The 15,383-nt window shown below is 40.8% G+C and overlaps 1 protein-coding gene across 1 annotated transcript in view; it reads left to right on the top strand.

Moving 5' to 3' along the window:
• Nucleotides 1-3,825: 3,825 nt before the first annotated feature.
• Nucleotides 3,826-15,383, top strand: part of CYP4X1 (cytochrome P450 family 4 subfamily X member 1) — a 36,512-nt gene continuing 24,954 nt past the window's right edge. Inside the window, exons 1-4 of the mRNA NM_001206933.1 lie at nucleotides 3,826-4,002; nucleotides 10,926-11,067; nucleotides 12,733-12,777; nucleotides 14,149-14,276. Coding sequence (NP_001193862.1) covers nucleotides 3,826-4,002; nucleotides 10,926-11,067; nucleotides 12,733-12,777; nucleotides 14,149-14,276 — 492 coding nt within the window. The remainder of the gene's footprint in view (nucleotides 4,003-10,925; nucleotides 11,068-12,732; nucleotides 12,778-14,148; nucleotides 14,277-15,383) is intronic.

The raw sequence follows: 15,383 nt of genomic DNA, 5'->3' as shown, positions 1-15,383 counted from the left end.
TACTTCATTCTTCTTCTCTTCACCTCCCTTCCCACACCCTGCCTGATGGTTATCGTCTTAGTAGACAAATCCCTTGACCTAGGATGTCTCCGTTTCTTTGTTGTCCTCTTGTGTAGGTCATATACCTACATTTTACATTCCTCATTCTGCTCGTTCCTAAAAGCCCTCAAAAAGTTTCTCCAGTTCAAGTGAATAGCTATTTCTAAAGCATATTAAATAACTATTAGTAAAGCATCTACTATGTACCTAGCTCAGAGCTGGGCTCCAAAGGAATCTAAGAGATGAGGAGAGGAAATGTTTGCACCATCATGGAGTTTCCAAGAAGATAAGTCAAACATGAAAAGAGATATATAATGAAGGTGCATAGAATTGCTAACTATGGAATGAGTCATAAATGAAAATATGAATAAATGAAGTATCAAATGAGAGGTATGAAAATGAGTGCTTCAATTGTTCATAGGATAGATTCCCAAAGGGCTGGGTGGTTAGAGAAGTATTCCTGAGGAGGTAAATCCTAAGGGCAGGTTCAAGAAGAACAGAAGACACATGGAAGGGGGCTGGAGGCAGAGCAAGAGAAAAGAGTGATTCTTCTTGCTCTATCTCAATGTGGAGAAACACAGGGATCATCCTAGATTTCTTCCCTACTGGGTGCACATCTGATTACCAACTCCATCAAAAACACTCTCCAATATTCTCCCACTCATTCTGCCTCTCTGTTCCATGGCACTCCCCCTTGCCAGGCGACTATCACGTCTTATCTGAATATTGCAAAAGTATCAGAAGTGGTCTTCTAGTGCCAGTCTTTCACCCACTCCATACACATATCCTTTATTCCTGTACTTGTTAAGATCATAGGACCTGGATTCTTGAGAATGGCCAGATTTAAATCCTGATCCCCATTCTCACCCTCTGATGTCTTGGGCAAACTTCATAATCTCTGTGTGTGTCAGTTTCCATGTATATACAATAGGGATAATGGATAATGGTAATAGCTACCTCAAATTTTTATTATGAGTACTAAATGAGTTACTACATGTAAATCATTTTAAAATAGTAGTTGACACTAAGTAAGCACCCAATAAATATTTGCCTATTATTATCTCCCAAATAGCTGTGATCTACTACCTATGTCACTTTCCATCTTAAATCTCTTTGGTGGATTCCCATCACTTTTTGTAAAGTCTGAACTCCTTAACCTGGGCTGACCATGTTGCTAGGCTTTTTCAGTGTCCCTATCCCCAGTCCTCCAGCCAAGGAAATTCAAGTCAATAGACATTTACACAGGTCTGCCAAAAGAAGGAAGGGATACATGTTCTGCTATTGGTCTCCAAAGTGGGATTTTCATGTTGCAATTAGTATTGAAAGCCAGTCTTTGGCCAGAATAATTTTCTAACTTCCTGTCTGTCCCATTAGCATGTCCTATTGGAGTAGGTTGTAGATTTTAAGTCTCAATCAGGGGTAGAGAGGACACAGACTGTATCATAAGGAAGTTTCTACCTTATGAGTGGAAGTTGTGAAAAAGCCCACCTCTTCCAGCCTGGTGGACTAGGGTAAATTTTAGCAGAAGTGGTAAAGCCCGAGGTCAGGAGAGCATCTGATTTTCTCCCTCTAGGCTAAGATTCTGGAAGTAGAGATTTAGATAGATTTTGCTTTGCTTCCTTTTGGAGAGGAACCAGAGTGAAAATGGCAGTGAAGCAGAGAGAAGACTTGAGCTAGCACCCTTAAGCCTCTCTTAAGCTCTTGGGTATAGTACAAAAAGTGTCAAAATTGTTTGTTTTCCAAGGAAGTATACAGAATACAGTGGATGGACCAGCCACATCTCAGAAGGGATTTACATCTTTAGCAAGAGTCTGAATAAGACTAGGTCAGCTAAGGAGTCCCCAGGTCCCGACCCTGCTGAGACAACTAACTGGAAGTTCACGAACTCCACTCTACTATTTGTCAGTCAGCCCAGAGGACCCCAGGACCAGAGCAGACTAGATGTCATGAAGCCAAGACTAGCTTGGCTAGACCCAAGGCAGAACATGAGTCTGAGGTCCTCAGCCTGGTCACCATGATGTGGTTATGTGAAAGCCATTATATATTTATCATGATTTGGGGAAGGGGCAGGGTACAGAGGAAGAATCTGAAGAAACTAAAATGCTATGAGTCACCCAGAGGAGACTGTATAAACCAGAAGATTCTGAGACACAGTCAAATAACAACTTCTACTTGAGGAATGGAGATAGGCAGGAGAAGGCAAGGTCTGGGGAAGAGGGAGCTGTAACATTTAATGTGTGGGACATAGTGGAACATCCCAGGGGTTGGTACTTAGTCCATATGAAGTTATCACCAATGGAGTCTGTCTTAATTATTAACTTAGCAAAAAACTTGGCAATGGAGACTGGGGTGGGGGCTTGAGTATTGGGGGCAGTGACAGGGAAGAAAATAGGGAGTTGTAGCAGAGATTGAGTTTATTGTTCAAGGCTGTAAATCCAACATCTAACATGTGCCTTTCTTAGCATAAATAAATGAATGAATGAATGAATTTTGGGAATGCCTATAAAGAAGGCTGGGAATGGGGAATAGCAGCTTGGGAAGTCAGGTCTGTTGTAACCTAGTTCACCACCTCGTAGGTAATAAATACCTAAACCACATTACTTTCTAATTATCTTACTACATTTTCCTATTATCTATGTTCTCAAGGCTATTTATGTACCTTGTATCCAGGGATGGCTTCATGGGCCCGGAACAAGGCCCCATACTCAGAAGGGCATATGCTTGGTTTAATGCTCTACCGTCATCACCTTGAAATTGTTAATAACTTTTTAACAAGGGATCCCACATTTTTTCTTGCACTGGGATCCAAATTATGTAGTGGGCCCTGATTGTATCTGTAGTGTCTTCTGCAGTTTAAAATAGTACATGATGGACATTGGCAAATGCTAGAAATCCAAGTGAGGACCAATTGTTGAACATTTACCAGCACACCACCGGACAAGCCATATATGAGTATAATAATTACACATATCTGGGATCCCTGGGTGGCGCAGCGGTTTAGCGCCTGCCTTTGGACCAGGGCGCGATCCTGGAGACCAGGATCAAATCCCACATCAGGCTCCCGGCATGGAGCCTGCTTCTCCCTCTACCTATGTCTCTGCCTCTCTCTCTCTCTCTCTCTCTCTGTGTGACTATCATAAATAAATAAAAAATTTAAAAAAAAATTACACATATCCATCCCCAGCCCCAAGATCCCCGTGAGTTTTGACAAAATTTCAGAGCAGGGAAGAAGATTTTTAGTTTGGGGGTGTTTTATTTTGTTTTCTTTTTTAATAATAAATTTATTTTTTATTGGTCTTTTTTTTTTTTTAAACATAGCAGTTTACCATTTATTTGTGGCAACGAAGAAAGACAATGGCCTTGGCCTTGTAATTATTTCAACACCTAAATTCTGACTTCCCATGATTGAAAACTGTCACAGCTGAAGTGTGACATTCCAGAGGGGCATTAAGAAGTCGCCCTGAATGAAGATTGCTCTCTATTGATAAAGGGTTAGATGGGATGAGCACTGGGTGTTATGCTATATGTTGGCAAATTGAACTCCAATAAAAATAAATTTAAAAAAAATTTTTTTTTAAAGATAAAGGGTTAGAAACCCGAGAACTCGCGCCTGCCTCCGCTGGCCAAGCCTGAGCTGTCCCTCCCAGCGCTCTCCCTCCTCCGGGGGAGGAAGGAGCTTGATGAGGGCACCGAGTCGCCGTGGGCTGGGGACCTCTCCCGGCGGCGCGCGTAGAGGGCTCCCCCCTCCCGGGCCCCGAGTCCGCGCGCGCCCCGCCTGGTGCGGGGATGGAGTCGTCCTGGCTGGAGACGCGCTGGGCGCGGCCCTTGTACCTGGCCTTCGCCTTCTGCCTGGCCCTGGGGCTGCTGCAGGCCATCAAGCTCTACCTGCGGAGGCTGCGGCTGCTGCGAGACCTGTGCCCCTTCCCCGCGCCCCCCACCCACTGGTTCTACGGGCACCAGAAGGTACCGGAAGGGAGGGGCTGAGAAGGATGCTGCCGAGGAGACCGGCGGGCGGGCGGTGGGGCGGGCTGTCTCCTCCCTTCCCTCTCAGCGTTGCATCCTGCACTGACCTCTCTGGCCCAGCCTGGGGCTCTGGGCATCTTTCCATGAACTCTGGGCTTGCACCTTCACAGCGCTGCAGGGAAAAGGCAACAAGCCCGGAGCCTCTGGAGTGGAAGCCTGGGGGGCTGGGAGGGCCTATGCAGAGTCTGAGCACAGAAAAAGAGCGTTCTGCAACTCAGGGCTGGGTCTAGCGGCTTCACCGAGCTCTTGCATTTGTGTACTGCATCTTGAAAAGCCTTCCACGCGGGTCGCTAAAAGATAGTTACGTTATTCTAAATAGTGCTTATTACTTGCAGAAAATATGCAAAATCGAACACAATTAGTTGCCACCCTTAGTGTGTTACCACCAGAGAAAATGAACTTTTCCCAAGATTCTTGTGAAGTAGAGAGCAGCCCCCACCACTCACTCAAAAAATGATGGCAAATTGCAACGTGTAAGAGGGAGACCTTTACCTTCTGTTCCTCCTGTTCTCCACATCCACGCTCACCCCTGATTACTTGTTTTATTCGTTCAGCCAGCTTTGAGTGGAATTGTGTGGTGGATGCTGGAATTGCAGAGAGCAGACTAGTACCTACCTTCAGAAGCCCAAGGCAGATGCGTACTTAGACTACAAAGAGAAGATACAAATACAGGGTAATGAGTGCTTTGATAGAGACCTTAGGGACAAGGGGATCTTGGAGGGAAGTGGGTGTCTCTATCTAGGGGAGGAAGGAAAGTCTGTGAAAGTCTGGGCAGAATTTTAAAGGATGGTTGAGGTGGGGAGGGTATGCCCCGCAGAGCTGCTGCATGATCCTTCAGCTCCACTCTTTTTTTAAAATATAAATTTATTTTTTATTGGTGTTCAATTTGCCAACATATAGAATAACACCCAGTGCTCATCCTGTCAAGTGCCCACCTCAGTACCAGTCACCTAGTCACCCCCACCCCCCGCTCACCTCCCCTTAATCCTTCTTTCCAAAAGCAACCACTCTCAACTGTTTTACATGTTTCTTTCAATCCTTATTGGTAAAATATTACTATGTTGCATTTCTTAATTTCATAATTTTAGATATCCTTTTATTAACTACTTTATGATGAATAATCACTTATACCTCATCTTTTACTGTCCCAATATAGTTACATGGTATTTCTTGGTTAAAGAGAAAAATTAGTACTTATATTATTTTGATTATGTAAATGCTTACTTACCACTGATCCAATGGTTGATTTTGTTCCTTCTCTCATAGAACTTTCTTCTCTCATGTTGTTATTAATGTCCTTTTCTCATATGCTTAGTTTTTCAAAATCTATCACTATTTTTTTCCCAAATGTTTCTAATAGATCTATCAAACACATCTCAACAACATTTTCAAATACTGAAAGATATCAAACAATCTATCAGTCCATATACTTTTCTGGAGGCATTTCTCCCAAAGACTTCTCCTCCCATTCTAACCTGGACTGGTTGCTCTTTAGGCCTGGTACACAGATAATGTGCTATTCTGTGTCATATCTTCTGTTTCCTGGATAGTATATCTTTTTTTCTGATTTATTTTATTATTTTTATGGTAGCTTCTTGAGATTGAGTGAAAGAATGTCGGGTGAATTCTTTGAGCTCTCAAATGGCTGAAAATGTCTGTTAAAATTCATAACTTAGTTGATAGTTTGGCTGGGTATAGAATTAGAGTTTGGAAATACTTTTCTCTCAGAATTTTGAAGACAACATTCCATCATCTTCTAGCTTTCAAGGTGACTGTTGAAAATTCTGACACATTTCTGATTTTTTTCCCAACATCATTACTGTAGTAAAATGCCCATAACATAAAATTTACCATCTTAAACATTTTTAAAAGTGTACAAGTCAGTGATGTTACATACATTCATAATGTTGTGCAGTCATCAACACCATCCAACTCCATAACTCTTTTCAGCTTGTAAAACTGAAACTCTATACCCAGTAAACAATAGTCCCCCATTTCTTTATCTCCCCAGCCCCCAGGAACCACCACTCTATTTTCTGTCTCTGTAATTCTGACTACTCTACAATTTTGAGTACTAGTATTTCGTATAAGTGGAATCGTGTAGTATTTATCTTTTTTGTGACTAGCTTATGTCACTTAACGTAATGTCCTCAGGGTTCATCCATTCTGTAGCATATGTCAGAATTTCCTTTCTTTTAAAAACTGAATAATATTTCACTGGCCCTATATACCTCATTTTATTTATCTATTCATCCATCAGTGGATACATGGGTGGTTTCTACATTTTAGCTATTGTGAACATGGGTGTACAACACCCTACTTTCAATTCTTTTGGATAAGTACCCAGAAATGGAATTGCTGGATCATATAGTAATTCCATTTTTAATTTTTTTAGGAACAGCCACACTGTTTTCCATAGTGGCAGTACCATTTTACACTTCCACCAGAAGTGCACAGAGATTCCAATCTCTCCACGTTCTTACTAACATTTGTTTTCTGTTTTGTTTTGTTTTGTTTTTTTCCTGATGGTAGTTATCCTAATGGGTGTGATTTGCATTTCCCTAATGATTAGTGATGTTAAGCATCTTTTCTCTTTTTTTAAGATTTTATTTACTTATTTAATTATTCATTCATTCATTCATTCATTCATTCATGAGAGACACAGAGAGAGACAGAAACATAGGGAGAGGAAGAAAAGGCTCCCCGTGGGGAGCCTGATGCTGGACTTGGTCCCAGGACCCCTGGATCACAACTCAAGCCTACGGCAGACAGACTCTCAACCATTGAGCCACTGAGGCATCCCTTAAGCGTCTTTTCATCTGCTCAATGCCATTTGTATATCTTTTTTGGAGAAATGTCTAGTTAAGTCTTCTACTCATTTTGAATCAGGTTGTTTTTTGTTGTTGAGTTTAAGATCTCTATTTGTTCTGGATAAGTGGAATCTCACTTATCAGATATATTATTTGCAAATATTTCCCCCATTCTGTGTTTTTCACTTTTTATTCTGTTATACTGTCTTTTCATGAACAAAAATTTTTAATTTTCATAATGTCCAATTTGTATATTTTTTTTCCTGTGCCTTTTGTGGCATATTGAAGAAGTCATTGCCAGATCCAATGCTGTGGAGAATTTGCCTTGTGTTTTCCTTTTTTGTTTTTTAAGATTTTGTTTATTTATTCATGAGAGACACACAGAGAGAGAGGTAGGGACACAGGCAGAGGGAGAAGCAGGCTCCATGCAGGGAGCCCAATGTGGGACTTGATCCCAGGACTCCACGATCATTCCCTGAGCTGAAGGCAGACACTTAACCGCTGAGCCACCCAGGCGTCCTATGCCCTATGTTTTCTTCTAAGAGTTTTACAGGTTTAGGCCTTATATTTAGGTCTTTGAACCAGTTTCAGTTAATTTTTGTATATGGCGTTTTGGTAAGGAAGGGCCCAACTTTATTCTGTGGCATGTGGATATCCAGTTTTCCCAGCAACATTTGTTGAAAAACTATCATTTTCCCATTGAATGGTCCTGGCACCTTTGTCGGACATCACTTGACCAGATATTTGAGGATTTATTTCTAGACTTTCTATTTTATTCCATTAGCCTATATATATATATATATATATATATATATATATATATATATATATATATATTTCTGTGCCAGAATCACACTGTTTTGATTACTGTAGCTCTGTAATAAGTTTTGAAATCAAGAAATGTGAGTCCTTCAGCTTTGTTCTTGTGATTTAAGACTGTTTTGGCTATTCAAGTTCCCTTGATATTCTATATAAATTTTAGGATGATTTTTCTATTTCTACAGAAAACATCAGTGGGATTTCGGTAAGGATTACATTGAATTATAGATCACTTAGGGTAGTACTTACATCTTAACAATAATAAATCTTCCAAGGACGCCTGGGTGGCTCAGTGGTTGAGCGTGTGCCTTTGGCTTAGGTTGTTGGTTGGGAATACTTGGTTTTCCAATACTTGGTTTCACATCCTAAATATTTTATTCTTTTTCATGCTATGGTAAATGGACTTGTTTTCATTATTTTCTTTTCAGATTGTTTGTTAGAAATGCAGTTGGTTTTGTGTAGAAAATATAGATTTTCTACATTTTAGTGTAGAAATGCAACTGACTATTGAGTCTAAGGTTAATTCCTTGTGTTTTCTTCTAAGAGTTTTATACTTTTACCTCTTTTGTTTAGATATTTGATTCTTTAAGTTAATGGTTGCATATTGTGTAAAGTAGGGGTCTAACTTTATTTTACTCTTTGTGGATATCTAGTTATATCCCAGCACCATTCGTTGAAAAGACTATTCTTTCCCGCCTCCCCCCCATTGTATTGTTTTGGCACCTGAGTGGGAAAAACCCATTCTTCCTCCTGTGTTTCCCCTTTTCTCTCACATTATGGCCATACTCAAAACACTTTTGACACCAGATATTGGGTGAGTGCCCCTGCAACCAATCAATTTTGTGGTACTAACTGAGTGTCCTACAACTTAATGAAATTCTGACTGTCTACCCAGAGAAATCATCAAATCCCACAGATTAAGAATTCAGCCTCACAGGACTATCCATCCCCTCCCCACTTCAGGTGCCAATGATAAGTCCAAGTTGTTACTACGTTCAATCACCTGTAAGTTGGAGATTCCCATAACCTCCTCCTTGGGTTTGGTTAATATGTGGTATTAGCTCACAGAATTTAGGAACACAGTTAATTTACTGTTTACCAGTTTATTAAAAGTGGTTAGGATAAAGGATACAGATGAACATGCAGTTGGAAGTGATGCACAGGGTAAGTTATCTGGGAAGGAGCACAGAGCGCCCATGCCCTCTCCAGATGCATCACTCTACCAGTACCTCCACATGTTCACCAAACTAGAAGGTCTCCAAACCCTGTACTTTTGGAATTCTTACAAAGTCTTCCTCATGTAGGCATGATTGAACATTAACCCCATTGCCAATCCTTCTCTATCTGTGGAGAATGGGAAATGGGGTTGAAAATCCCAAGCTTCTAATTATGGCTTGGTCTTTCTGGTGACCAGTCCCCATCCAAGGGCCCACCAAGAACCACCTCATTGGAACAAAAAACACTACTATCAGTTGACTATAAACATGAACTTTATTTCTGGATTCTCAATTCTATTCTATTGATCTATATGTCTACCCTTATGCCAATACCACACTGTCTTACTTTGCTTTATAGTAAAGTTTTGAAATCAGAAAGCATGAATCCTCCTATTTTTTTTTTCAAGATTATTTAGGCTATTCTGGATACCTCTGGTTTCCATATAAGTTTTAGGATCAGCTTGTCAATGTCATCTACAAAGAAGCCAGGTGTGATTCTGCAGGATTACATTGAATTTGTAGATCAATTTGGGAATTATTGTCATTTTAGCAATATTAAGTCTTCTGATTCATAAACATGGGATATCTTTACATTTACTTAAGGTTTTTAAAAATTTCTTTCAGCAATGTTTTGTAGTTTTCAGAATATAAGTCAGCTTTCCAGGGAACATTTCATGGGATAAAAATGCTGGTTGATAACAGAGGAAATTGGGAGCCAGAGTTTTCCATCTTTTCTGAGGGTACAAGCAATCACATGGCAAACTCTGTATGATTGGTCACACAAAGAAGAGTTTGCCAGCCTTAGGGTTTCTTTGCAAGTCAGGACCCCCACAATCATGTGTCGCTGAGCATGCACAGACACACACATACAGGTGCACACACACTCCCACTTTATATAATAAATGGATATAAATGAATCTTCTTGTCAGTGATTTAGAGGAATTTTTTAAATGAGCCATTAGTAAACTACTTATCAAGTAAAAAGTTCATCTGTGATGATGGCATTTATACTCTGATTTATAAATGTTAGAAGCTGGGAGTTTTTTACTTAAACATTACTTCAAACTTCAAAATGAGCCTCCAAGTAGTAAGGGAAGAGAATGAGATTTTCTTCATAGATGGAGTGGGTGGGTTTTTAGGGAGGAGCTTTTACTATGAAGTCACAAGAAAAAAAATCACTCCTTAATGATTAGAGAAAGGAAAAGGGAGAGGAAATTGTGAATTGGATCATGGGTCATGTTCAGCCTATCACCAATTAGCTTCCCATAGGAAAAAAATCTTTCTCAGCTTTGACTCCACTCCTAATCAAAATGTGAGACATTGGCAGATGAAGCAGATGAGATTCTCTTCACCTTCTCAGTTGGGAAAACAGTTCACCATGTCATTTGACATTTGACAGGGGCTTGTTCTGGAGATACAGCATACATTTACATTGAGAAGATAAATGCCCTGACCTTCATTAGAAAAGTATATTCTGGGGCTCTGGGATGTCATGGTCAGCTAAGTGTCTGATTCTTGGTTGTTTTTTTTTTTAAGATTTTATTTATTTATTCATAGACACAGAGAGAGAGAGAGAGAGAGAGAGAGAGGCAGAGACACAGGCAGAGGGAGAATGCAGAGAGCCCGACGTGGGACTCGATCCAGGGTCTCCAGGATCAAGCCCTGGGCTGTAGGCAGCGCTAAACCGCTGCGCCACCAGGGCTGCCCTGATTCTTGGTTTTAATTCAGATCATGATCCATGATCAGGGTTGTGAGAAAAAGCCCTGCATTGGGCTCCATGCTAAGGGGGAAGTCTGTTTGAGATTTTCTCCTTCTCCCTCCCCCTCTTCCTCTCCCCCCAGTTCTCTCATTAATTAATTAATTAATTATATTTAAAAATTATACTCCAAGCTTGGAAATGCCAAGGAATGCATGTTTGTGCGACCTTATCCAGGCCCTAGATCAGCTTGCCTCTGTAAGAGGGTTGAGTCCAGACTGTCGGGTTCCTCTAACTTCCTTCACTCTTTTTTCACTGCAGTTACTTCAGGATGGTAAAATAGAGAAACTTGAGGAGCTTGTTGAAAAATACCCTTGTGCCTTTCCTTACTGGGTTGGGCCTTTTCAGGCATTTTTCTATATCTACGACCCAGACTACGCAAAGACATTTCTGGGCAGAACAGGTAAGAAAAGGGATGAATCTCAGGAACCTAATCCTCCTAAGAGTGATATGCAAAACTCACAGGCAGGATTCTAAAGAAATCCTGAAGCAAAGATTAGTATTGGGCCTTTAAGAGACCTAGAGACACACTGATGATTTCCAGAGGGGAGGGGGATGGGAGAAATAGGTGATGGGAATGAAGGAGGCCACTTGTGATGAGCACTGGGTGATGTATGGTAGTGTTGAATCACTACACTGTACACCTGAAACTAATATAACACTGTGTTCACTATACTGGAATAAAAGAAGAAAGAAAGAAAGAGAAAGAAAGGAAGAGAGAAAGAAGAAAGAAAGAAAGAAAGAAAGAAAGAAGAAAAAAGAAAAAAGAAAAAAGAAAAAAGAAAAAAGAAAAAAGAAAAAAAGAAAGAAAAGAAAGATAACGCCTGAGTGGCTCAGTGGCTCAGGTCTTGATCCCGGGGTCCAGGATCGAGTCTTGCATCGGGCTTCTTGCGAGGAGCTTGCTTCTCCCTCTGCCTATGTCTCTGCCTCTCTCTGTGTGTCTCTCATGAATAAATAAAATCTTTAAAAAGAGAGAGAGAGAGAGACCTGGAGAAAGTGAGGAGAAGTTTCTGACCAACCCTGAAAGAGATTCCCACTCCTCCTGCCCCACCCAGTCCTTTGTCCAGCTCAGACTCCCATGGGCCCTTGAGGGTATATCTTAAAGCCCAGTTGGCACCATCAGATCACCAAGGACTTCCTTTGCCTCTTGGTTTTGTGACTTCATGTCAGCAATACCTGCCACCCCCAGCCCCCTGTTTGAGCATAAGTCTTTCAAGGAATTCAGAAGTAGCTCTGCCTCTGTTGGTTCAGTACATATACCTGACTGCTAGATCATTAATTTACCAGTATAACCTCTTGACTGTGGTCCAAATTTTATTTATTTATTTTTTGCTTTCTGCATACTTCTCAACTGTGTTTCCTTTTAGGGCATGCACAAGTCATCTATTTCCCCCATCCAAGCCTTTTTCAAGACATCCATGGTGGATCATCTCATAGCACAAAATTAAAATATCTGGTTTTTGCTCCATCATCTATGTTTTAACTAACTTAGTTTTAAATACAATCTTATATTCTAATCTTTTTTCCTTGTCCACTGTCTCTGTTACTTTCAGTAAAACCTGATAAAGGAAAACAGCTTTTCCCTGAAAGTCTCCATGTTCCCATGCCCCCAGCCCTATTTTGTTTCCTGCTTACCCTTTAAAGGACAAGAGCTGTAAAATACCTCTATGTTAGAGTTCACGAGAACCCCAAGAAGCATTTGTCCCCCATTCTCTGTGGTTTGCCAGCCCCTGCTCTAATCACTAACCTACTTTCCAAAAAGGATATAATATACTGTCCGAAATCCTCTTCTGGAAACTTGGTAACCCTTAGGCAATCTCTACTTCTGTTGGAGAAAGTGTAAGCAAGGGGAAAATCTGGGTATGTGTACCTGTCTGCCTCCTGGGGTTTGTTATTCTCTGGTTTCTCAACCGAGACCTGTAGTTTTCCTAGGCCTACCAAGGCTATAGGGAGTGAGTCCTGGGCTCCTTTTTTGTTATTTATGGTTAGTGCAGGCAAATTTAAAGAAACTTCACCGACTTTGGTAATTTCTAATGCTGTCATTTGTTTCTTCTGCTTGACTCTGCAGATCCCAAGTCCAAGTACCTGTACAAGTTCTTGATTCCATGTCTTGGTATGTATGTACAACAGAGTAGGGTGACACACTGAGGTCCCCTTGCTATAGCAGAGCATTCCAAGAAACAAATCAGAATGCTCGAAAGCATTAAGAGAGTGATGATAAATCTATACTGCAAGTTTTCTAGGGGGAAGATCAAGAGTGAGTGCTAAGCCAACACAGCACAACTTCTCAGGAGCCCTCTTTGTCCATTTCTCTCCCCAAAGTCTCATTCTTAAGGCACATGTGTGTGAATCCATCCCATCTCTGTCTTTAAAACTGTAGCCTCACATCTATATCCTTTATTTTATCCTTTCTTCCCTCTGTTTTCTTGGTTCTTCCCCTTTCTTTTTGGAGTTCCTTTATTTCCATTTGAAAACCAGTGCAGTTTTGCTCTGAAGTATAGTTTGTAGTATTCCATTAGCAGATAAATTAAGACTTTTAGTCATGTAATTGGTATTTATGTTAGACAAAGAAGGCATTAAATGAAAAAATTGTAGGTTTGGGGTTCAGAGCTACTTGGATTTGAACACTGCCTCCCACTGACTAATTGAATGTGATTTTGGGGAAATCATCCAATAAGCATTACATCTCTGGGCCATTGTGAGGATTAAGTGAAGCCCATATTTCCCACACTTAGTGTAATGTCTGGCATTGTACCAGTGCTGGACCATGTGTCACAAACCTGACGTGTAAGCACTCAGTGAATGATGGAAATTACATATTAATAAACTTTACGGTCATTTAAAACCAAATCTTTAATGACCTTTCTTGCAACAAAAGGTTGTGAAGCATTGGCCTTCCTGAGAGTTTCCACTTCATATCATTTATGGGTGTAAAGCACAGACTAGGGCTCGAAGACGAGACATCTGGGGACAGAGTAAATACTCGGGTCTAGTTCCTTGTAAATTTTGTATTCACAGCATAGTTTATGGGTTGGTTTGGAGTCAAGAGAGATGAATATGTGTTGTGTTTCTACATCAAGTTACAGGCCATGCTAGTTGCCTCATATATACACTTTCATTTAATCTTCACAGCAACACAGTGAAGTAGATGCTTATTATCACACTTCATCATTAAGAAAACCAAACCTTGGAAAGATTAGGTAACTTATTCAATTACTACAGAGACAGTAGCTGGTGATTTCAGGATCGGCATACTCATCAGGCTGCAAAACTTGGTGTGTCTTCCTCACAGTGTTGAATACATCCATCCCAGATGTAAGCATCAAAACTAACTTCCAATTTAATATATGAGCCCTGCTCTGATTTCCACTCTGTTATGACTACCTGTGTGCCATGGTCAGCCCATGATGTTGTGTTTCTCACCTCTCTTTTGTCATCTCATCTAATAAAGTGGCATGAGGTTTTATCCCTTTTATTTCTCAAGGAAACGGACTAGTGAATCTGGAAGGATCCAAGTGGTTCCAGCACCGCTGCCTACTAACTCCTGGGTTCAATGTTAACATCTTGAAATCATACATCAAGGTGATGGCCCATTCTGTGAATACAATGCTGGTAAGTGAAGGGAAAAAGAGTGCTCTGATGTGTTCCAGAATGTTTCCAAAAAGGAATGTATTTCACATCTGTAGTGGGTAGTGAAAGTCAAAGGAGGATGGCTCCTAGAAATTAGCCAATGTACAATTACCAGCTGAGCAAGAGGTGTCTATGTAAGCCTTTGCTTTGGTTCTTTGGGTGATAAAAAATGATGAAGATCTGGTCATATGACTTGGATGTATTTTGAGACCCTATGGCAGTAAACCAAGTACCAAGTAGTGAGATTCAGATGGTAAGTGCTATAACTGACAAGTGATGGAACCAGGAACAGCTATAGTAGCTTCAGATGCAGAGGGGACTCAGATTTGCCAGGAAATATGAACGAGACTTGATTATGTGGATAATACAGATGAGGGAATTCTAGGCAGAGTGAGTTAGCATGAACAAAGGTGTGGAAGTTAGGATGAACTTGCCTGATGGTTACAAAGACCCTAGAAAGGATAAGTGTCTACATTAAAGTCTCAGATGTGAGTTTCCTCTAGTGGATAGTAGGAGGATCATTAGGAGCTGATTTGAGCCTTTTCAAAGAGCCAGGAAGATGCTGGCAGATGAATATTCCCATGGGCATGATTTATAAATGAGTTCCATTCCAAAACTTCAATTGTACATGACATATTTAAATTTTTTAAATTTGTACTCGTTTAAAAATCAGACAAGTAACTCATTAATAGAAGTTTTATTATAAACTTCAAACCCCACAAAGTCAAAGTTTCCCTCCACCTTCATCTGTAAACTCATCCCTTTTCCCAAGAGAGACCTGCTGTTACCAGCTGATTAACTGGGTTCTCACAGAAGTGGATTTAACATCAGTTGCCCTTGTTGAGGTGAAAATACCCCTATCTCATTCTTGGCAGCAAACCAGAGGGCAGGCTAGGGGGCCCGGCAGGGAGCATGCTATTTCCATTCTGTGCAGCTTTGTGCACAATTGCAAATTAGCCAGTGATGGTACTGGGTTTAACTCTGTTTCAATAAAACCACTTCTGTCTTCCCTGTTTCTCTGTCCCACCTGTGCCTGAGACCCCATCCATAGTTCTTCCCTCTGCTGAACTATGCAGAAGTGCCTCCAGC

The sequence above is a fragment of the Canis lupus genome, chromosome 15 (genome assembly GCF_011100685.1).
Source record: "Canis lupus familiaris isolate Mischka breed German Shepherd chromosome 15, alternate assembly UU_Cfam_GSD_1.0, whole genome shotgun sequence".
NCBI lineage: Eukaryota > Metazoa > Chordata > Mammalia > Carnivora > Canidae > Canis > Canis lupus.
The sequence above is the reverse complement of the archived record's forward strand: the minus strand, read 5'-3'. Positions and strand labels throughout refer to the sequence as shown.